Below are 24384 nucleotides of genomic sequence, written 5' to 3' on the forward strand. Positions count from 1 at the left end.
ATCCCAAGTGCTCTTTCTCCACCTCAAGCAGCCAGAGTCATACAGCGTGGAAACAGGCTCTTAGGCCCAACGAGCCTGCACTGGCCAACATGTCCTAGCTACACTTGTCCCACCTGCTGCGTTTAGTCCAAATCTCTCCAAATCCGTCCTAGCCATATACCTGTCTGTTACTTAAACGTTGTGATAGTCCATGACTCAACCACCTCCTCTGGCAGCTTCCATACACCTACCCCCTTTTGTGTAAATAAAGTTACCCCTCCGATTCCTATTAAATCTTTTCCCCACCTTAAACCTACTGGTCCTCGATTCCCCTACTCTGGGCAAGAGATTCTTTGCATCTACCCGATCTATTCCTCTAAAGATTTTATAAATCTCTATAAGATCACCCCTCATCCTGCACTCCAAGGAATAAAGTCCCAGCCTTCTCAACCCCTCCCTATAGCTCAGACCCTCTAGTCCTGGCAAAATCCTCGTAAATCTTCTCTGTACCCTTTCCAGCTCAACAGCTTCGTGTCCTATAACATGGTGCCCAGAACTGAACACAATACTCTAAATGTGGCCTCATCCACGTCTTATACAACTGCAATATGACCTCCCAACTTCCTTATTCAATACTCTGACTAATGTAGGCCAATGTGCCAAAAGCCTTTTTGATCACCCTATCCACCTTCAAGGAACCATGCACCTGCCCTCCTAGAACCTTCTGCTCTACGACACTTCCCAGAGCCCTACCATTCACTGTGTAGGTCCTGCCCATGTTAGACTTCTCAAAATGTAATACCTCATATTTCTCTGTATTAAATTCCATCAATCATTCCTCAGCCTACCTGGCCAACCGATCAAGATCCTGCTGCAATTTTTGACAACCATCTTTACTATCTCGAATACCACCCACATTTGTATCATCTTCAAACTTGCTAATATTGCCATTTACATTCTCATCCCAATCATTGATGTAGATGGCAGCCCTTTGTAAATAGAGGTCTAGCATTAGATATCTCCCATTTGTCTGCTACCTTTTCCAATGATGAATCGTGAATCCAAGCCAGGCTTCTCTATCTTCCCGCAGAGTTCTTGGATATACCTGATCAAGCTTTGAATAGAATGTCAATGGGGCATGTGAATGACAAACGCTGCTTAATGTCGCCAATGTAACTAGGTCCTCAATACTGGTTGCTGTTAGCCTTGGACAGTAAACTAACAGTGCTTCGCTTATCCTTCCAATACCTTCTGTAGCTCAACCAGGTGTTAGAAATGTACAAGAAAGCAATATAGCTTCAATATCAGAAGTGGAGTGGTTAGAGTTTTCTCTGTGACAGAAAGCCTGAATGCTGTTGCAAAATCAGGGAAATCGAACAACAGTGCAGCAGAGGAACAGGTCCTTCGGCCAACATTGTATGTACTGTGTTCAAGAAGGAACTGCAGATGCTGGAAGATCGAAGGTACACAAAAGGCTGGAGAAACTCAGCGGGTACAGCAGCATCTATGGAGCGAAGGAAATAGGCAACGTTTCGGGCCGAAACCCTTCTTCAGACTCGATGTACTGAACATGATGCCGACCAAATCTATGTGCCTGCAAATGATCCATATCCCTTGCTTTGCCACATGTGCATATACTTAGTCAAAAGTCTCTTAAATGCTACTATCATATCTGCCTCAACCACCAACCCCAGCAGTATTTTTGTGCAAAAAAAGTTGTCCCACACATCTCCGTTAAAGTTTGCCCCTCTCACCTTAAACAAATGCCCCTTAGTATTTGATAAGCAAGAGGTGATATGCTTAGTAAGTTTTCAAATTATGCTAAAATTTATGGTCGAGCAAGCGCCGACCACGGGTGAACGAAAGTGGAAGATTGACTGAACTTTATCCCCTTCCATCACAGTGAGGAATGCTGATTCCACTGTGATGGATGTTTATGTTAAACTCTATCATGTATTGTGTTCTTTTCACTTGTATGACTGTATGGTAACAAATGTTACTGTACCATAATTGGTGCATGTGACAATAAATGTGAACTTGAACTTGGTAAGACAAGCAGGGCAAGACGTAGACAGTGAATGGTAGGGCACTGGGCAATGGGTACAAAATAATGACCTGCCTCATGGAATGTGAAGCAGTAAAACAATGGAGCCGAGGTGTTTTGCTTCTTGCCCTTTCACTGTCCATGTCTGGGCAAGGTGCGACATGCCTGGATGATTTGCTGCAGAGTTTTTGGAAACTTATCTTCAAGGCTGATCTTTAACAGCAGGTGGTAATAGATTTAGTCATTTCTTTCTCTCTCCCTGCCTCAGGCAGCCAACCTCATACACATTTATGTGAAGAACTTTACTCAAAATACCTGAAGCCTTGCCACACCACTAAAATGGGGGAAGGACGTGGAGATGAAGTGGTCAGGGGCCGCAGAGCCCCCCATCCCCCTGGTTCCGCGGCCCATGCTGTACTTCCTTACCTAAGGCTTAAATAGCTTGAAAAGGGGGGATATGTTTTAAAAGTGCTTGGGTCTCTGAATTGGAGAAGTACATTCCAACACAACATACCCTTGCAGCGTCGGGCATTTACAGTGAGCACAATCTGAATACTGAGCACAACCCAAAACCTAAAGAAGGGTCAATCAGCCGACCGACAAATTTCTGACACTTTTGTTGCAGCCCTTACGTTTTCCAAAAAGTCCAATACAGAATTTTACAAATGAACAAAGTATTTATAATGTAGTGACATATTTTGAATAATTCACTGTTATGACAATAATCTTACTAATCAACTGATCAATAACTAATCAAACCAGTTAAGACACAATTTCCCACACAAATTAATGCTGAATATCTCTGAACCTTTCCACAGCGTGTAAATCTTGTCAGAATCATTTCTAATAAATTCTCCACACTTCTCTCTAGAGATGCTGCCTGGCCTGCTGAGTTACTCCAGCTTTTTGGGTCTACCTTTGATTATCTCTGCCAATGGCTCAGCAATGTCTTCCTCTGCTTCCCACATCTTAGCATTCACTTGATGTGGTTCTAGAATTAATCTACCATTATGTTTTAAAGCCTTCAGCACATGCTTTGCTGTAATGAGGACTCTTTTCAAGGTGTCACTATTATTGCCCGAGTTGCCCACCATCATCTTTCTCTATGGTCAATGCAGAGAAGAAATATTCATTTCTGGAAGCAGGTGTGATAGACCTTTAGGAGGATATTAGGTAGACACGTGGATAGCTTTCAAGAGAGAGCTAGATAGGGCTCTTAAAAATAGCGGAGTCAGGGGATATGGGGAGAAGGCAGGAACGGGGTACTGATTGGGGATGATCAGCCATGATCACATTGAATGGCGGTGCTGGCTCGAAGGGCCGAATGGCCTACTCCTGCACCTATTGTCTATTGTCCGAGACGAGATGAGAAAAACATTTTTCACACAGAGAGTGGTGAATCTCTGGAACTCTCTGCCACAGAAGGTAGTTGAGGCCAGTTCATTGGCTATATTTAAGAGGGAGTTAGATGTGGCCCTTGTGGCTAAAGGGATCAGGGGGATTGGAGAGAAGGCAGGTACAGGATACTGAGTTGGATGATCATCCATGATCATATTGAATGGCTGTGCAGGCTCGAAGGGCCGAATGGCCTACTCCTGCACCTATTTTCTATGTCTATGTCCATCCTGGGAAAAAAGTTCTGACTGACTATCTTATCTATGCCTCTCATAATTTTATATACTTCTATCAGGTCTCCCCACAATCTTTGGCATTCTAGAGAAAGCCATCCAAGTCTGTCCAACTTCTCCCAGTAGCTCACATCCCCTAATCTAGACATCATTCTGGCAAACCTGCTCTGCATCCTTTCCAAAGCCTCCTCATCCTTCCCGTAATGGGCCAACCAGAACTACACGCAATCCTCTGAATGTTGCCCAAGCAAAGTCCTATAAAGCTGCATCATGACTTCCTGAACCTTATACTCAAAGCCCTGACCAAAAATGACAAGCATATCATACGACTACGAAGGGTCTCGACCCAAAACGTCACCCATTCCTTCTCTCCAGAGATGCTGCCTGTCACGCTGAGTTACTCCAGCTTTTTGTGTCTATCTTCGGTTTAAACCAGCATCTGCAGTTCCTTCCTACACATACCATATGCCTTCGTTACCACTTTATTTAATTGTGTTACCACTTTGTGCTTGGACCCCAAGATCTCACTGTACATCAATGCTTGTTGAGGGTCTTGCTCATGAATTGTGAATTTTTCCCTTACATTCGATCTCCTACAGTGCAACATCTCACACTTCCTTGGTTTAAACTCTATCTGCAATTTCTCTACCAATTTCGTTAGCCAATCTATATCCTGCTATACACTTTGACAGACTTTCTCAGACTGTGATCCCGGCAATCTTGGCGTCATCTGCAAATCTACGAACCTCTACGTTTATGCCCACAGCAATAATATCACAAACAACAGCGTTCCCAACACAGATTCCTGCTGAACACCACTAGACACAGGCCTCTAGCCAGAATGTTGTTCTTCCACCACAACCCTCTGTCTTTAATTAGGAAGCCTGTTATGAATCCATACGACCAAATCACCATTAATCCTGTGCATCTTTATTTTGTTGGATATGCCTCCATGGGGGACACTGAAATCCATGTAGACGCCATCCACTGCCCTATCCTTATTAATCACCTTCAGCATCTTTTCAAAAAACTTAATCAGATGAGTTAAATACAACCTGCTGCCTACAAAGCCAAGCTGACTGTCTCCAATTAATCCATCTGTTCCAAATGGGAGTAAATCCGATTCTATGTTTTAATGTTCTTTTCCATGCCTAGACAGCTGTGATATTTTCCACAGATCACGATCTACATGGCTGGAATGTTCATGTCTTGCCATGTTATGCCATCTCAATGTAATGTGCCAATACACAGCATAGAATGAATTTTAGAACTTAGATGGCAAGTTTTAAAATACAACAAAGCGGTTGGACTGGCAACATGTTCCCGATGTTCGGGGAGTCCAGATCCAGGGATCACAGTTTAAGAATAAGGGGTAGGCCATTTAGAACTGAGGAAAACCTTTTTCACACAGTTGTGAATTAGTGGAATTTTCTGCCTCAGAAGACAGTGGAGGCCGATTCACTGGATGCATTCATAGAAACATAGAAAATAGGTGCAGGAGTAGGCCATTCGGCCCTTCGAGCCTGCACCGCCATTCAATATGATCATGGCTGATCATCCAACTCAGTATCCTGTACCTGCCTTCTCTCCATACCCCCTGATCCCTTTAGCCACAAGGGCCACATCTAACTGGGGCACATCAAGAGAGAGATAGATAGAGCTTAGTGCTATTGGAATCAAGGTGTATGGGGAGAAGGCAGGAACGGGGTACTGATTGTGGACTCAAATGGCCAAATGCCTACTCCTGCACCTATTGTCTATGTATCTTTTTGAAAATAGAAATAGAAAACACCCTGTCTGACAAGCTCCTAAAACAAAGCTGGGCTTCCATAATGCTTTTCAACACGGAGTGAAAAACAAATTATCACCACTGTCTCCCAAATTAAACCTCTAATGGTAAATACCCATATAATTTATTGCAACAAACACTAGGGCAAATGTGTTGTGATTAGGATAGAGACACAAGAGATTGTAGATGCTGCATACTGCTAGAGGAATTCAGCAGGTCGGGCAACATCTATGGAGGGAAGCAGATAGTCGATTTTTCAGATCAGTATCCTTCTTCAGCCCTCTGTGGGCCATGTAATTCTGAAATGGGGTCTATCTTTAAAGCAACCGTCATATTTCTCGCAAAATAGACAAGTGTTATGCCCAGTCTATGAAGGCTCTCCAAGTACTCCAATCAGTCCAACTACCCACCATTTACTTGCTTGCAACCCATTCTCTCTCACAGGTCCATCAATTCTACACTGATCCTGCTGTCATAGCAAGGACAATTTATAGTACCCAACTAACCTACCAGTATGTCTTTGAAATGCTTGAGAAAACTGCAGCACCCAAGTAAAAACCCATGAGATCAGATGGAGTGCATGCAAACTCCACAGACTGCACCCTGTCAGAATCAAACTCAGATCATCCAGAGCTGAGCAGCCCCAAGCAATCAATCCTGCAATTATTCTCGATCTCAAACTCAGCAATCTCTCACTATTTAGATAATGTATTTTTCTTGCCAAAATGGACTATCAAATTATACTCCATTGTCTAGATCTTTGTCCACTCCCTAAAAATATCTATACCCCTTTGTAGCCTCCTTACTTTCCCTCCAATCTTTACATCTCGGCATTCATACCCAAGGTTTGGATTCGGAAGTCAAAACACAATTCTATTCCAAAACCTCGTAAGAGCAAGGTAGAAGATTTTTCTAATCCATGGAATCAAGGGGAAATCTTGACTTAAATCATTTCCTAATTTCTCCATTTAGGAATGCTTCCTCTCATCATTCTCCTAAGATACCTCGGCAAATTGAGAAAAGCAACACATACAATATTTCACAGACACTGACCTTCGTCGTCTTTGCATTCCTCTTTGATTTTGTCAATCACCTCCATTGCCTCATTGCCATTTTTATGTTTGATTTCTAACATAGTTTTCTTCAAGTTGGACATGCTGGACTTCTGCAATGTTAAGTACTCCTGCTTCAAATCCATCCACTCTTTCCTGGTAAAACAATTAAATGGATGATCACATTTTAAAATATTTTTCATGACATATTTTAAAAACATATTTTTGTGTTTTCAAAAACGTCCCTTTAAATTTTCTCTCACAAATAGTTCCAAGGGGTAGAGGTGATGTCACTAAAATATAACATTCTTTATTTACAAAGGAGGAACCATTTGTCACATTAAATTACTGAGTCCAGTGAGTGTCATCAAAAATGCATTCAATGACAAAGATATATGACAGATTAATGGGCGAAAGGTACTGTGTGATACCATCCCAATTAATCTCCTCTGTGGAGAAATATGAAAGGATCCAAAGCTATGCCGTGCGACTTGAAAGTAAATTACTGTACCACACATGGCTTGAAAGATGGAGAAACAAGGAACTGCAGATGCTGGTTAACAAAAAGGGATATGATAAACTTTATTCATCCCCGGAGGGAAATTGGTCTGCCAACAGTCACAACACACAAGGTACACAAAAACGTAACAATTAAAAGTGATTAAAAAAAAAGGACAAGCGCCTGTTGACTGTTTAAGAAAGAAGTGCAGATGTTGGAAAAATCAAAGGTAGACAAAAATGCTGGAGAAACTCAGTGGGTGAGGCAGCATCTATGGAGCGAAGGAATAGGCGACGTTTCGGGTCGAGACCCTTCTTTAGACTGATTAAATCTGAAGAAGGGTCTCAACCCAAAACATCACCTATTCCATCACTCCATAGATGTTGCCTCAACCGCTGCGTTTTTCCAGCATTTTTGTCTACAAGCGACTGTTGACTGGCAGTCATGTGCACAGCGCCTAAACCGGAATGAAAGAACAAACAAACAAACAAACAAACAAATAAACACACAGACTTATCCACTGAGCAGAGGATTCTAAAACTAGAACTAGATTCTAAAACATACAAAGTGCTGGAGTAACTCAATGGGTGTGAAACATATAAATTGTGAAAAGGCACAGTTAGTCATCTCCAGTATTCCGACTAATATTTATCCTTCACACATAACTAAACATTGATTATGTCTTCATTAGATTGTTGTTGTATGATCTCATTATAAACATAGCAGCTTCTATATTTTCTACAGCAAGCTGCTGTAAGATTACTCTCTGATCTACTGGCCATTTGCAAGCAAACATCAAGTGGGAGATAATGAGTTTGGTGAGACACACACACACATTGATCTGCTCAAAACCTTCCAGCACAACAAAATATCGACAAGGGGTAGGGGATGCAATGAAGATTGGTACAGACAACACAAAAGGCTTTGAGAAAAAGGACTACAATCTAAGCCTAAGGTCTTGCTGCCATTCGGCACTGAGGGACTTTGTCCTGTACAACAGCCCCACAAATACACATTAAACAGAGCTACATGAGTAGTATTGGTGCTTTGTACATGGAATGTATAAACAACTCTATGAATGTACCAACTTGACAACATTATGAATGCATAGTTGGATAACACTGTGAATGTAAAAGGAAGTCTTGCACTTTAATATTTCATATATTTTATGAACAAACTTTGTTTAAAGACAGTCCTCAACAATTGAAACTAACCATAATTGCTTCCTAGATCTTATGTATTTCAAACTTTTGAGTCATCTACATGTTAGGCTCACTCAAACTACTCACCCATCTGTCCAACTTATCTTTGATGCAGACACAAAATGATAGAGTAACTCAGCAGGACAGGCAGCATCTCTGGAGAGAAGGAATGGGTGACGTTTCGGGTCGAGACCCTTCTTCAGCCCGTGTTATCTTTGATGCGAGCATCTAAATATTGATCAGAATCTGAATTTCTCTAAAATTCAGCGCTACTTTATCGATCTTTGATTGTCCACATTATTACACACAAATAAATAAAGCCTGAAGAAGGGTTTCGACCTGAAACGTCACCAATTCCTTCTATCCAGTGATGCTGCCTGTCCCGCTGAGTTACTCCAGCATTTTGTGTATATCTTCAGTGTAAACCAGCATCTGCAGTTGCTTGCTACATAAATAAAGTTCTTGTTACCGATATTGCTCTCCACAAGAATTTTTGTCTTTTTAAAAAATGTACTTGTATTGATAGCATTGCTTTCTTTGAGTCACATGAAATTATGGCACAGGTGTCAAAGGCACCAAAAATCTAATTGAACACCTGTGAGTAAAATTGCAGGATAGCACCCAATTCCCTCAATCAATACTTTGAAAACCTGCTTTCTATGTGTGAGAAATCAAGGACCATGCAGCATGAGCAAAGTAGCAGGAGACCATTTGTGGGCATCACAAACTTTCCATTTGTCCATTGAACCAACCAATTGAATTGAAAACACAATGTTTTAAGCTTGAGCACTTGTGACTAAACACAGGAACATAAACCAGTTATTAAACTTCATTTAAGTTAATAGTATTATTATTTTGTGAAAATGAAATATAAAATCATAAAACTGAATGACATAGATGCCCGGTTTCAACACCAAGCTGCTTCAGTTTCCAGGATCTGCAATTTTCTGGTTTTCCACCATAAAACTGATTTGCATCCAAAACGATTTAATATTTGTCAAAACCAGTTCTCGCCACATATATTCAGTATTTTACTTTAGAAATAAACTGAAATGAATCTTGAATGATAAAACAGTACTGTGCTTTAAATAAATTACTGCAAATATTCAGAACAATATTCAACTGAGTCACATTGTTTGGAAAAAAATAATTGTGTGCTAATGCATCATTGTGCAGGCTATCTTAATTCCATTAAACAAAAGCAGATATTGAATTAAGCACAACCAGTCTTTTCTGGTGATGGGCCCCATTTGCTGCCATTTACAGCTTGTTAACATGCCGGCACCACCCACTGAGGCAAACAGGTCTTGATACATTGCTAGAACAATAGAAATTCAAAGGTCCAACCCCTTCAGAAAAGGTAGCTAATTAAAATCACTGTACCTGAAAGAAATATAAATATCAGTGACTGAGTAGCTGAAAGAATCCTTTGGCTGTAGAAGCGAAGAAGGAAGGTTGGAAGAAATGAAACCAGGAAGAATTCAGTTTGGTAAAAACTTTGTGTAAGCTCTTGAGGTTGCCTTCTTTTACTGGTGCTGCATGTTTTCCTCTACCTGAGATATTGATGTAAAATGTCTCCTGTTACGTCAACTTAGAAGCCTTTCTGTTTTAGTACAAGTAAGTGCTTTTATGTTGAAGTAGCAGTGGATATTTAATTCTTTGCCTCCTGCACCTTTTTCAAGCAAATTGGCAATAACTTTTATTGACATTTAAGGGAAGTCAAATTTCATTAAGATATTTAAATGATGTTTTTAAAAGTTGTTGCATGGTAAAAATAGTTCAATTTCACTTCCAATTGTTTTACATAATGTACTTCATTGTAAGGAAAAAACGTGGAAACTGTTTGGTGATGCAATTGAGGGAACTGAGCAAGAATGAGGTTTTAACTGATGAATGGGCTATAATTTTGCTCTGAAAAGAAAAAATATTGCTAATACAGTACAGTGCATCACCACTGCAATCGTGCAATGCTGTTCATCTTTATTTGGTATTGCACTTCAGCAATGGTGATGCACTGTCTAGTATCAACATTTTAATGTCTACTTTTATTGCCAATGCTGGTGACTTTAAAATAACAAAATCCTACCTCAATGTATCCCTATGCTCATCTGGGTATTTATACTGTTTTTCACTGTTGCTAGTCACTCCAACAAGTGAAGCTTGCTGTCCAGGTTACATTAGTAAGTACTCACATGTTGGAATTTCTAACCTACAGTTTTGGCATACATATGTACTACAAAAGTGTCTTGGGAGGAGTATTTTCTTACTTGCCCAACTTGGGATCTCCTGCTCACCTAACAGCAAAGCATTCCTTTTTCATAACATTTAGTAAGTGCTTTTTGTTAGGGTAACAGTGGAATACAAATCACAGCTGAGGTTTGCCTTGAAAGCTTTTGGGATTTTGTGCATGTCGGGTTGCTGTATGAAAGCTGATGTAAAGGGTGTGGAAATAAATAAAAACTTGTAAAAGGTAGGCTAAGGTCATCTGGAGTGGGATATGATTTAGCTTGGAAGGACTGCTTGGACTCTAAATTTGTCACACAATCTTTTAATGTTACTCTTTTGCAGTATGATTCAATTCTATCAATTGTTTTAGAGATCCTAATATGTAAGCATTTGCTGTGCATTCAATTAAAATTAAGTGCTTATCATATTGGGATTTCTGCAACAGTTAAGGCATTTTGACAAGAGCAAATGTGTACATTTATTTTGGCAGGAGAAGGGACAAGATATTGCTTTAGAGCCTCTAACATGCGAGTGCTTGCCATCTCGGTTTAAGTAAGTGCTCTCATGTTGGGATTTCTACTGCACACAATCTTAAAATCCGAGGTTTGTACACATTCGCTTGCAGATTGTTGTAAGAAGTACACCAGGAAATTGAGTGGCAAGAATTCCCTAACATTCATGCACTTGCTGCTTTTAAGTTATTGCTGAAGTAAGTGCTTTTATGTTGGGATTTCTCAACACACACACGATTATATCAAGTCAAAAGCAAGACTTAGAGTAATACCTGTGCTGAATTGTTTTAAATAAAGTTATTATAGTAACTTTTGTATGGGAATTTATTTACAATGTTCAGTTCCAAGATATCCCAATTTTGCAATGGAAGCAATTGTGATGTGGGTCCTCTAACATGTGAGAACTTGCTATCTATGAAGTAAGTGCTCTCTTGTTGGGATTCCTGCCTCACGATAAGACCATATGGATTTCTACAGCACATTTTGGATCTTGAAAGCTTATTGTAGTTTTGAAACACCAACATGGAAAACTTGCTGTTTAATCTTGCAAGTAAGTGCTTCATATTGGTGTTTTAAATGTACAAACCCGTATCATGAAATTGTATTGTACCACCACCCCACTGATTCCTTGGGTGATTTAATTCTATATTTTTGAATCTGGTACTGGAAATATTCCACTTCCATTGTCTACTTACTTGGATATTACTCTCAGAGGAATAACCTCTTCTTCAACCTTGTGTCTATCTTTATGTTTTTTTTTCCGTTTTCTTTTGCTTTTGGATATGGACTCGTCTTTTTTGTCACCTGATCCATGCTCTTCTTCTGTTGAAAAATCTTAAAATTTAAAAAAATTGCTTAATTAAACATACAGCATGTATTCTGCATTGTACTCTTGATGAATGTTTTAAAATCTACCTGCCTTTGATGTCCTTTTCACTGTCTGTTTTCTCTTTGTCTGTGTTGTCAATTCTCCTCACTTTTGTAGAAGATGCAGATTCCAGCTTTTCGGTACTATTTCTTTTTCTCTTCTTCCTACCTGATTCCTCCAGGGCTGTTTTTTCTCGTTTTCGCGGTTCACCTTTCGATTTGGCTTTGCTAGGATCTGGCATTTTGGTTTCATCGTGTGTAACTCTGCTCCCCTTCACTTTGTCTGAGGTCTCTGCATGTTCTTTGTGGGAATGGTCCATTGCCTCTGTAGTCGACTGACTCGAGCTTTCGGTCTTTCGAGATTTCTTCTTTTTCTTTTTCTTTTTCTCTTTCTCCTCTACAGAGAATGGTTTTGAAGAAACTTGAGAACCACGAATAAAGGAAGATTTTGCAAAATTGTGCCAAAGCTACTTAATAATTTTTTTTACCTGGGGCAATGCCATCACTGGAGATAAGCCCAGGAACAGGCTTATTCTTTACTGTTTTGGGGAAAACGCCAGGTTTTCGTGGTGCATCTTCTGGTGGATTATTTAACAACTTGGAAATAAAAAATAAAAGTTTTTTCAAAACATTTAAAACATCATAGATACATTAATTGTTTTTATATTCATGCGCTCGCTACTTCGGACAACATTTTTTATCACTTGCTAGAATTCTGGGGGGCAATCTTCATTTGTAGCCCGATAAATAGGTATGGATTGAGAGGAAAAGCATAAAGGAATTATGCTTTATTCCTTAATAAAGCAATAAAGGTCTGAAGAAGGGTTTCGGCCCGAAACGTCGCCTATTTCCTTCGCTCCATAGATGCTGTTGCACCCGCTGAGTTTCTCCAGCCTTTTTGTGTACCAAGGAATTATCTACATTCCATTTCCCTAAAAGCATAATTTCTTTAAGTACTAGCAATGTCACTACATTTTGAGATTTTAAAAATCAAGTCTGCAATTATCCCATCAGATAAAGCATAAAAAGTTTAATTTGACACCTAATTCACTTTCATATCTTCAGTATTAAAGTTATGGCCATTTTCATACTTTGAAATTAGCATCTTCTCCATTGCTTTCCATTCCCCTATTGCTTTTCCATTGACTTAAACTCAAAAGCTGTGATCAAGGACAGCCCATAACTTTCTTAAAAATTAAGAACTGAATGAAATTTTCAGTTATTATAGATTGAAGCATTCTGAAACAAATATGAAACAATCTTTCTTGGATGACCTGAATTTAAAGCATATAATTAGTTAGTTACCTAATTGTAGCAAATTACAAACATTACTAGATCTAAACATCTATCCAAGAAAAGGTTTAACATTTTTCAATAGCCTAAGTGTCCAAATAACATTCACACAAGAATTCACAATATAACATGATTTTTAAATCTCATTGTCATGAATTTATAGGCCATTTGGAAGGAATTTAGTGTTTAATTCCCGTAAATGAATGGCCATTTAAATCGTCTTGCGAGTGGGATTTTGTAGAACGCGGTCGATTGGAACGTTGCATTTGCGATGAATTCCCCATATCGGCAGGAAAAACACTGCCGGTACGTATGGGGCCTAAATTTTGATTAAAGGGCATCCTACGATGCACGTTTATATGTAAAAATAAATGGCGTACCTTGCTTTGTCCCGTACGCGAGGTTGGCGTTGACTACTTTAGAAGGCCATTTATATTTTACTCCTGCTATTAAATTATCCAGCGCCGTTTTTTAATAAACTTGATAAAACGGATGTCGGAGCGATTATTCTTCAGCAGCTAAACAGCCTGACAAAGATCGATTTCAACAGGCTGGAGATAAACAACATTTTAAACTGCCCCCAAAAGCGCCAAAGTCGCGCACACGGCCAGTGACAGAACTGCAGTGCTGCTGAAGGTAAGGGTTGTAACATGGTACACAAAAATGCTGGAGAAACTCAGTGGGTGCAGCAGCATCTATGGAGCGAAGGAAATAGGCGACATTTCGGGCCGAAATCCTTCTTCAGTCTGAAGAAATGTTGCCTATTTCCTTCGCGCCATAGCTGCTGCTGCACCCGCTGAGTTTCTCCAGCAGCATTTTTTTGTGTATCTAAGACTTTCTTTAGTCAGGATGGTGAATCTGGAATTCTTTGTCACAGAAAGCTGCCTGTGGAGGACAAGTCAATGGTTACTTTTAAGGCAGATATTCCTGATTAGTACTGGTGATAATGGGGAGAAGGCAGGAGAATTGGGGTTAGGAGGGAGAAATAGATCAGCCATCATTGAATGGCAAGAGTAGACTTGATGGGCTGAATGGCCTAATTCTGCTACTCGCTTGTGACTGACTTACCATGTGTGCACATGCAGACCCCCAAAATTAATTAGATAATTTCTGCTCTATTCACAATTTTCCTACACACTTGCCAGTTTTCACAAGTGGTCAAATGTCTCCATTTCCCCCACATAACCCCTGTTTCACATCCTGTGTTTGCTTTTGCAAGTTTCTCTCGAGTTACCTCAATGGCTTTCTGGGCCCCTGATGTTGTTTCAAATTCCACAAAAGCGAATCCTTTTGGGTCACCACTTGTTTTATAACGAGGAATGCTGATGTAGACTACATTACCACATTTGCTGAATACACGGTCTATCCAGCTATGCGAGACATTTTTGGGAAGTAACTCCTAAAAGTAGCAAAACAGACAAATTTTAGTTCGTTCAGAGAAAAAGGTCCTTTGGACACACTGACCAGTGATCCCCTGCACATTAGCATTATCCTACACACACTGGGGGCAATTTACACTTATACAGAGCAACTTAACGTACAAACTTGTATGTCTTTGTGGAGTGCGAGTGGTAACTGATCTTGGGAGAAAACCCATGTGCCCATGGGGAGAACATACAATTCCGTACAGACTGCATCTGTACTCTGTATCGGACCCGGGTCTAGCGGGTTAAGAGGCCCATGGGGCAAATGCAGGCAGAAGGGGCAAGTGTAGATTGAACATATTCTTGGCATGGGCAAGTTGGGCTGCGACTTGACCTGGTGCAAATTCCCATACTTTAGTTATCAAATCTTTTGATTCTGGATGTGACAAGCAGCATTCTTTTGCCCCCACCCGCCACAATTTTATTTGTGTGCTGACTCGTCCAAAGATCTTGTAGCGGAGCAAGGTGGGTTACTCACGCAAACGCGTAGTACGCTCATGGGCGGATTCATGGGTGATTATAGGACCCATTTTAGCGACCAGTCCCCGCCATCTTGTTCCGGCCAAAGATCGGATCTTTGTTTCCGCAGCGGGGAGAATGAGTGAGCGGCCCGGGGAGAGGGAGTGTGCGGCCTGGGGCAGCGGGGAGAGGGAATGCGCGGCCCGGGGAGAGGGAGAGGGAGTGTGCGGCCCGGGGCAGCGGGGAGAGGGAGTGTGGGGCCCGGGGCAGCGGGGAGAGGGAGTGTGGGGCCCGGGGCAGCGGGGAGAGGGAGTGTGGGGCAGCGGGGAGAGGGGTATAGGAGGGGGGGGAGACATTGTAGTGAGGGGGCAGGCGAGGGAGTGCCGAGGGGGGGGGGGGGGGGATAAGGCCTAATGTGTGTGAAGTTGCGGGGGGTTTACAATGTTTCTTATTTAATGTCCCTTGTCTAGTCTGAAATAAAGTTCATCATTGGATCAGAAGAAATATAATTGTGTGTGTTATATGATTATATACATTTATATCACATTCATGTATGTGTGTTTATAAACATTTTATTCTTTAACAAGAATTAACAGAATTATGAACTAACAGAATTATGAATCTAACCCTATATCACACACAAAAACTTCCCCCGCAATGTCAATTACCCTGCGAGTCGGGTCGGTTCCGGTTACTACAAAATCAACTCAAACACTGCTTGTGAGCCATTTAAAAAGACATGATTTAAAAAACATTAAAAAAGACAATTACCAGTCAAATTTTATTCTTGACAAGTATGAACTGACAGAATTATGAATCTAACCCTATATCACACACACAAACTGTTGCCCCGCAACATTGATTACACTGCGAGTCGGGTCAGGTAGGCTCCGGTTACTAAAATGGGCGGGGAAAAATGCCCAGGATCCCCTCTGTAGCGTACTACACGTCAGCCCATTGTATTTCGCGGGAGCAGCCCATCTTGCTCTGCTCTAAGATCTTTGGACTCATCTATCACGCACCCCCTTTCGTGCAACCTGACGTTTTCAATGCGATCCCCTCCATCAGTCATATTATTAAACAGTAAAATTGGTGCAGGAGTAGGTCATTCAATATGAGCATGGCTGATCATCGAAAAACAGTACCCAGTTCCTGCTCCCCCGCCCCCCCCCTAAGCTAAATCTAACTCTTGAAAACATCCAGTGAATTGGCCTCCACTGCCTTCCTTGTGTGACAGAGAATTCCACAGATTCTGTCTGGAACTGTTTGGGTGATCTCAGTCCTAAATGGCCTACCCCTTATTTTTAAACGGTGACCCCTGGTTCTGGACTCTCCCAACATCGGGAACATTTTTCATGCGTGTCCAATCCTTTAAGAATTATAAGTTTCTATAAGATCCCCTCTCATCCTAAATTCCAGTGAATACAAGCAATATTCTCATCGCCACCCCATTCTGCTTTCTCCAGAGACCACTTTCCCCCACACTCCCTTCCTCAGGTACTTCACCTTCAACAGTAGGAGATATGGCATGACCCTACACATCCACCCTGAGACCACCAGCTCATTTGCATTAGGTGTTTCTGAACATCTTACTTGCCTACTTTGCTGGATCCCCCGGTTAGTACCCGTTTTAACTCTTATAACCCCCCCCCCCCCCCCAATCTTCCATCTGTCAACCTTTCTGTTTGGCAACTGCAAAATACATGAGGCTCCATGAGGACTCATGCAAAATAGAGCAAAAAGATCTTGTTTAGTTGTGTAGTTTACAGCTCAACAGTATGAACATGCGTCTGAAGAAGGGTCTCGACTCATAACGTTGCCCATCCTTTCTCCAGAGATGCTGCCTGATCCCCTGAGTTACTCTAGCACATGTCCATCTTTGGTATATGTCTGCATCTACACAACAAGAACAATAAACTCCCATTATAAGTAACAACCCCATCTCCCCAGCCCCCCTCTCTTTTGTGTACTCCATGATGCGCACCCATCTCTCGCACAGGGGTAGGTAGGCCATTTATGAAGCACAGATTCCATTAGACTGCGGAAACAGGCTCTGCGGCCCACTGAGCCCATGCCGACCAGCAATCACCCCATGCTCTACAGCTGTCCGACACACACTATGGACGATTTTGCCAAAACCAATTAACCTACAAACCTGTACGTCTTTGGAGTGTGGGTGGAAACCGGAGCACCAAGAGAAAACCACTTTATCTCCCCGACTACATTTCACTCTCGAGGATCTCCTTTTCAGCTCGTCTTTGTCTACCCATCTGCCAACAAACTTCCTCATCTGTATCCACCTATCACCCGCCAGGCTCTGTCCCACTCCCGCCTTTTTTCCAGCTCTCCCCTCCCGTCCCCCACTACAACCAGAAGGGTCCCAACCTGAAATAGTGCCCGTCCATTCCCTTCGTGGATGCTGCTTGGCCTGCTGAGTTACTTCAGCACAGAGCTACAACCATGAGTTTTTTGCCTTATCCTACCTCAGGAATGGAACACCACCACGATTCACACCTGTGGGTTAGATTTGCTTTATAATTGTGTTTTTGTACTGCTGTGGATAATTTGTATGTTGGCTGAGATTAGGTGCCTGTGATGCTGCTGTAAGCAAGCAAGTTTTTCATTGTACCTGTTCCTCCCTGTAACGGTGCATATGACAAGAAACTAGCCGATAACAATTGCAGGCCCACCACCAATTTCCCAGCAACTGATGGTCCAGCACCTTCTTTAACCCGGACAAAATTATGAGCGCATTTAAAATTTCTCTCCCCCCCCCCCCCCCCCCTGCGGTGCCTAGGCCTGGGTGAAGCAGCCAATCTCAACCTCATCGGGACTTCCACGGCCGATTTGGCAGGTCAGATGTAGCCGGAAGAATACATTCCCATAGCCGACTTTGTTTGCCGATATCTCGGCCTCCTATGTGGACTATTCTAGTACCGTTCGACTCATCATGGAGGCCGTGCCATGTTGTTCTGGCAAAACGGATAATGCGGCAAAAGGTCAATTTGCAGGATCACACGGTGGGAGTCCATGCAATCAATGGCTGTCTTCAGCTCTAATGGGAAATTCAGTCACTGATCATACCGAGATTATTCATACATACCACATAAATTGTACGGGCATCAACATCTTGCGGTTGGACTCCTAATGCCAGGCGTCGCCTTAATTTTGTCGCTTCGACATTAAGCTGCAGATAACAATTTGAAGAAGCTTAGTTTTAAACTATCATTAGATTAGAAAGGAACTTTCTTATTCTTTTTCCTATTCTTTTTCCTTTAGCAACAGGATTCGCAGCTTAATAGGAAAAAGGCTACTGTGACTGCAGTATTTTGGTTTGTACTTTTTAATCATTAGGCAACATACAGTGGAGTAATGGATGGATTTACAGCTATTCCGTTCAATCATTTATGTACCCCACAATCCATGTAAAAACTAGCCAGATCCTGGCTCAAATGGACATATCTTCCAGGCTCAAATTGACATATTATTGTGTGTGCATCTTTAAATTATCTAATTCATTATGACAATCTAAAATCTTTTGGAAGTGGAGCGACAAAACTGTTAACATAGTAACACCTTTAGCTCAGTTTCAGAAGGTTCAACCGACTGTGATACAGCATGCAAAGAGTGTATGCGCCTCTCAGTTGGAGCTATATCTTCAATTTATCTAGTATCTTTAATTTATGAAAGTTAGTAAGATCATAAAAATAGCAGGAAAAAGGTGGTTGTTCATTCCTGAGCTTACACTGCCATTCAATGAAATCAAGATCAGTACAACTTTCCTGATGTCCACTTTCTAAGCCTTCTCCCCTTGATCATTGCTTTTCTTGCTGATTGAAAATCTATCTATCTCACTTTGAATATATTCAAGGATCAGCCCCAATGGCTGTCCCTTCCTTCTTTGTGTTTTAATAGTGTGTTAAATGTATGTTTTTAGTGTTCTTTAGCTTGTTTTATGTGTGTGTGTGTGTGTGTGTGTGTGTGTGTGTGTGTGTGTGTGTGTGTGTGTGTGTGTGTGTGTGTGTGTGTGTGTGTGTGTGTGTGTGTGTGTGTGTGTGTGTGTGTGTGTGTGTGTGTGTGTGTGTGTGTGTGTGTGTGTGTGTGTGTGTGGGTTTGAGGAAAATCTTTTCTAATCTTTTACCTCGATGGAGATGCGATTTTTCCCTGTATCGTATCTCCGTCCACACTGCGGCCTAACATCGAGGAGTTGGCGGCCTTTGCTGGAGACCGACTTTTGAGAGCTCCACCACGGGGAGCCTACGGGACTTTAACAGGGATCGACCTCGGAGCTCCAACCGTGGGTGCTTGCAGACTTAACATCAAAGAGCTCGCGGTGTCCGGTCCGAGACAGACTTCAGGAACTCCAAGCCGCAGGAGCTTCGACCGCCCCGACGCGGCAGCGTTGATCGCCCCAACGGTTGGTTCGACTGCCCCAACCGCGGGAGAATAAACAGGAAGCTTATTAGACTTTTCTGCCTTCCATCACAGTGAGGAATGTGGGGAATCCGCTGTGGTGGATGTTTATGTTAACTTTTATGTAGTTGTGTGTCTTTTTTTTCGTATGGCTGTATGATAATTTGCATATCAATGTATCTTAGTTGGTACATGTGACAATAAAAGACCTTTGAAACCTCCACTGCTTTGCTTTCTAAGTGAGGCAAAGGGATTCCAAAGATTCACAACCCTTTGAAAAAAGAAATTCTTCCACATCTGTCTTAGCTTTTGTTAAGTCTCGGTCTCACATTTTTAATTAGACCATGCTCTCTCACCCTTGATGTCACACAAGCAGAAATATCCTCCCAGCATTAGCACCATCTAGCTTGCTAAAAACATACTTTTCAAAAAAATCACCTTTAATTCTTCTAAATTCCAATATGCACAGACCAACCTTTCCTCATAAGACAATCTCTACACCCCTAGTCATCCTCATGAACCCGTTCTGAAATGCCTCCAAAATGTTATGTTTCCTTAAATAAAGGGACACATTCTTCACTGTACTCTAGCTGTGGTCTCCTTACTTTTATACTACCCTCCTGAAATAAAAGCTTGTACCCAATAAACCTTAATTACCTGATGAACTTGCACGGCAGCTTTCACGTTTCATATATGTTGTCTCTTAAACCCCCATGTGCTCTAACAATTCAAGCTGCAGCCATTATTCTTTAAGAAAGTACATTTCAGATCAAACCACTCCAAAATAAACCTTGTATAGGAAGGAACTGCTGATGCTGGTTTACACCAAAGATCAGCACAAAATATTGGAGTAACTCAGAGGGAAAGGTAGCATCTCTGGAGAGGTGACGTTTCGGGTCAAAGACCTTTCCTCTTCAACTCTTTCTCACTCTTGCAAAACATCGGAAACAAATGTGATTGTTGCGCCATCTAGTGTTACTTTACTCATTTTTACTCTTTCTAACCAACTTTATCAAATTTCCTGTTAACCTCGTTGTAGACGAATAACCTGATTATTAGTCACATCCTTAAACCAATACCTTCATGCGTTTTCTGAAATATTGTTCCCAGAACTAGATAAAATGCTGCAGTTTAGATTAATGACCCATCCAAAGGTCTCCATCCAAAGGCTGGACTTTTAAATACTGTCACCTGCTGTCTAAACACGTCCTGCTACTTTTACAGATTTGTGCAATACAGGTGCACAACCTTTTATCCGAAATTCCAAATAATGAAAAGCTCCGAATAGCGGACATTTTTTCGGTCCTTGAAGAAAGGTCCTTGAAGACGTTCACCGAGGACGGCCCGCAGAGGTGACAGCGGAACCTCCGGTCGGTCCTCGAAGAAAGGGGAACTAAATCCCCATTCATAAAAGAGAAGGTGAGGGTATATTGCGCGGGAGGGTTAATAATTGACAATCTGCTGCTGCCTGCCCGCTGAGTTAAAAAGTTCCCACGGTAGACTTACGATACACAATGTATCGTGAGTCTTGCGTGGGAACTTTTTAACTCAGCGGGCAGGCAGCAGCAGATTGTCGCTCCCTTCAGTTTCACCCCACCTACACCCCTCTGCTTCCCGGCCATGTGTGTGACCCCTTCCCTCCCCTCTCCAGCTCCCCGCCCATTGCACTGGCGCGGGGGCTTTGCACTGTCTTCACGTCGGCGATGCCAGCAGGTCAGTGCCAGTCACCGGAGACGTCAGGACCAACGGGACACCGACCCCCAGGCCCACTGCTAGCACGGAGATCCCAGAGACCCACAGCCAGCAGCAGCCCAGCCCCGTTCCAACTCCAGAGGAAAACTGCAAACTGGCCGGAGACGTCAGGACCACCAGAAGCCGCTACCCGATGGGCCGCTACAGCGACAAGTGGCAGTTTGCCCACAGCCCGAGCTGCGCCCCCTCATCGGGACACTGACCCCCAGGCCCACTGCAAGCACGGAGATCCCAGATCAGCAACTCCAGCCCAGCCCCGCTCCAACTCCAGAGGAACACGCTCCCTGTAGGGGCAGAAGCTGATGGTGTGCAAGGTACGTCTTGTTCTTGGGGTGGCGCAGCTCGGGCTGTGGGCGAACTGCCACTTGTCGCCGTAGCGGCCCATCGGGGAGCGGATTCCTCTGGAGTTGGAGGGGGAGGGGGGTATTGTGCTGTTTGATCGCCCCCTGCTATCCCAGGGACAGGGAGACACAGCGGCTTTTGAGAATGGTGGGCAATCACTTCCAAAGTTCTGCCCACACAGTCAGTACACCTCTCCTACACTTGTCTCCCGCACTAAGATCATCTCGCAGAGAATGATCCCAGCCTAACCCTCCCTATTCTCTCCTATTCTGCAAGAAAAAACTACATTGAAGACTCAAACTCGCGATCGAGTAACTGCCGGGATCGAGGCGCAAACTCGCGACCTTGCGGATATGAGCCGAGCACTCTACCACTGAGCCAGCCATTAAAATCTACGCTAAAAATCTTCCATTCCGAAAGCCGAAAAATTCCGAATTACGAAAAGTGTCTGGTCCCAAGGCTTTCGGATAAAAGGTTGTGCACCTGTATATGCAATCAGTTTCTCTCTTTTTGCATATCTTTTAAAATTGAACCTTCCACCAAGCTACCCCCACTTCATTCTTACCAACAAATGCTATCACTTTATTTATTTCTATGTTTTACACCTACCCCCATGTCTGCCATTCTGGGTTCCCCCGAAGTTGATCATCACACCCGAGTTTACTGCACTTCAAACTTTTGTAAATTTCTAAATGCTGCCCTCTATAGTCAAGTCATATCAAAAACAGCAATGGTTCTGGAACAGAAGCTTGCAGAATTCTGATGTACGCCGTGTGAAACACAGCCATTCAACATAATCTTGCTCCCAGGCCAATTTATATCTATGCTTTTACTGCATTTTAATTGCATCGTCCTAATTAGAAACATAGAAAATAGGTGCGGGAGTAGGCCATTTGGCCCCTTGGAGCCAGCCCCGCCATTCAAAATGATCATGGCTGATCAACCGAAATCAGTACCTGTTCCTGCTTTCTCCCTATATCCCTTGATTCCACTAGCCCTAAGAGCTATATCTTACTCTCTCGAAAACATCCAGTGGATTAGCCTCCACTGCCTTCTGTGGCAGAGAATTTCAGATTCACAACTGTCTTGATGAAAAAGTTTTTCCTCATCTCAGTCCTAAATGGCCTACACCTTATTCTTAAACTGTGACCACTGGTTCAAGACTCCCCCAACATCGGGAACATTTTTTCCTGCATCTAGCCTGTTCAATCTCTTAAGAATTTTATGTTTCTATAAGATCTTCTAATGGCCGGTTCTCACGGTGCGACCTGACGCAAGATGTCACCAGAGTGAAGTGGTCGTGGTCCAGCATGAGTTCCGCACGATATAACGGGGGGTAGATAAAGAGTTCCCACGGTACTCGGCAATTCTGTCATTTGTGCAAGTGACTTGTCCGTCTCCCGATCTTTCCCGTTAATCGTGAATGAACATCGTGGACTGTAGTGTAGTTAATCACGTGGCACAAATGATGTCACTTTTTTTCACACACTATATAAATATCCTCCGTTCGTAGAATTGGCTCATTTGCAGACATGCCTATACAAAGTTGGTTCGAGTACAGGCTGGTTGTTATTTTCATTGACGCGCTGTATGCATTAGCGCAACATGTGCATCGAAAACGCTTGCGTGAAGGCAGAAGGGTGAGATTAATTTAAAAGAGAATTAAGAGGAAGTCTCACTGGGTTAAGCCCATGTTTCAACGGAGACCTCAATTTGGACAATATGAGCAACTGCTTAATGTGCTGTGCGAAGAGGATAAAAGTGCATTCAAAAACTTTGTCAGAATTTCACCCGAGCTCTTTAATGAGTTAAAGAATAATTTGGGACCTCTGCTGAAGAAGACTGACACTGTAATGAGAAAGGCACTGGAACCAGGGTTGCGCATAGCAATCACCCTCCGCTACTTGGCCTCAGGCGATTCTTATAAAAGTCTATCTTACAACTTTCTTGTCGCCACCAACAGCATCTGTGGTATTGTCCGAGAAACCTGTGAGGCGATCATCCAATTTTATTCAGCTGAAGTGATGGAATGCCCCAGTACACCAGATGCGTGGAAGAGAGTTGCACTGGGGTTTGAAAACAGGTGGAACTTTGCTCACACATGTGGGGCTTTGGATGGCAAGCATGTGGCAATTCTTAAACCACCCGAAGGTGGCTCAAATTATTTCAATTACAAGAAATTCCACTCAATTGTACTCATGGCGGTGGTTGATTATAACTACAACTTTGTGGATGTGGGCACACCTGGAAGTGTTGGTGATGGCCAGATTTGGAAAGAAACCTGGCTTGGAAAGAAAATGGAAGGTGGAACAGCAGGCATGCCTGTTCCAGAACCTCTGTCAGGAGAAGACAGCCCGGACATCACATATGCGATGGTTGCTGATGAAGCCTTTGCACTACGGCCCTGGATTATGAAGCCATATCCACAGAGGAATCTAACTAGGGAACAGAGGATCTTCAATTACAGGCTGTCAAGGGCCAGGAGGGTAGTAGAAAATTATTTTGGCATCATGGCAAACAGATTTAGATGCTTGCTCAAGACAATGGAGCAGAGGCCCAAGAATGTGGAGAGTATAGTATATGCAGCATGTGTTCTGCACAACCTGATCCGAATGAGAGGTGCAGCTGCTGAGAATCACATTGCATTGGTACCACTCCACCAGTTCCTCCTCTTGTTCCCTGTTGAAGTTATATGGCCTTACCTTCTGCCATCTTCCCTTTATGTTATCATCTGCTGAGGCTATTGGGGAGGCAACAGCTACTGGGGAGGCAATCTCAAATCCACCTTGATCACCCTCTCCCTGCTCCAAGGAGCCCACAGGCAGTGGTATCTCTGGCATCTCCTCTTGCCTCTCCACCTGTCTCTCTTGCTGAGTCTCCTCCTTATTTACCTGCATGGCTAA

The 24384-nt window shown here is 42.6% G+C and overlaps 1 protein-coding gene across 4 annotated transcripts in view; it reads right to left on the reverse strand.

Annotated features, from left to right (window-relative positions):
• Positions 1-24384, reverse strand: part of larp7 (La ribonucleoprotein 7, transcriptional regulator) — a 52367-nt gene that overhangs the window by 18524 nt on the left and 9459 nt on the right. For 3 of the 4 annotated variants that reach the window (XM_033018664.1, XM_033018674.1, XM_033018683.1), the window contains 6 exons: positions 18078-18161; positions 14326-14490; positions 12287-12395; positions 11851-12219; positions 11627-11765; positions 6494-6648 (listed from right to left, as the gene is read on the reverse strand). In XM_033018664.1, the coding sequence (XP_032874555.1) occupies positions 6494-6648; positions 11627-11765; positions 11851-12219; positions 12287-12395; positions 14326-14490; positions 18078-18161 (1021 nt within the window). The remainder of the gene's footprint in view (positions 1-6493; positions 6649-11626; positions 11766-11850; positions 12220-12286; positions 12396-14325; positions 14491-18077; positions 18162-24384) is intronic. The other variant, XM_033018693.1, reaches the window with a different exon arrangement.

Source organism: Amblyraja radiata, chromosome 1 (assembly GCF_010909765.2).
Source record: "Amblyraja radiata isolate CabotCenter1 chromosome 1, sAmbRad1.1.pri, whole genome shotgun sequence".
NCBI classification, from domain to species: Eukaryota; Metazoa; Chordata; class Chondrichthyes; order Rajiformes; family Rajidae; genus Amblyraja; species Amblyraja radiata.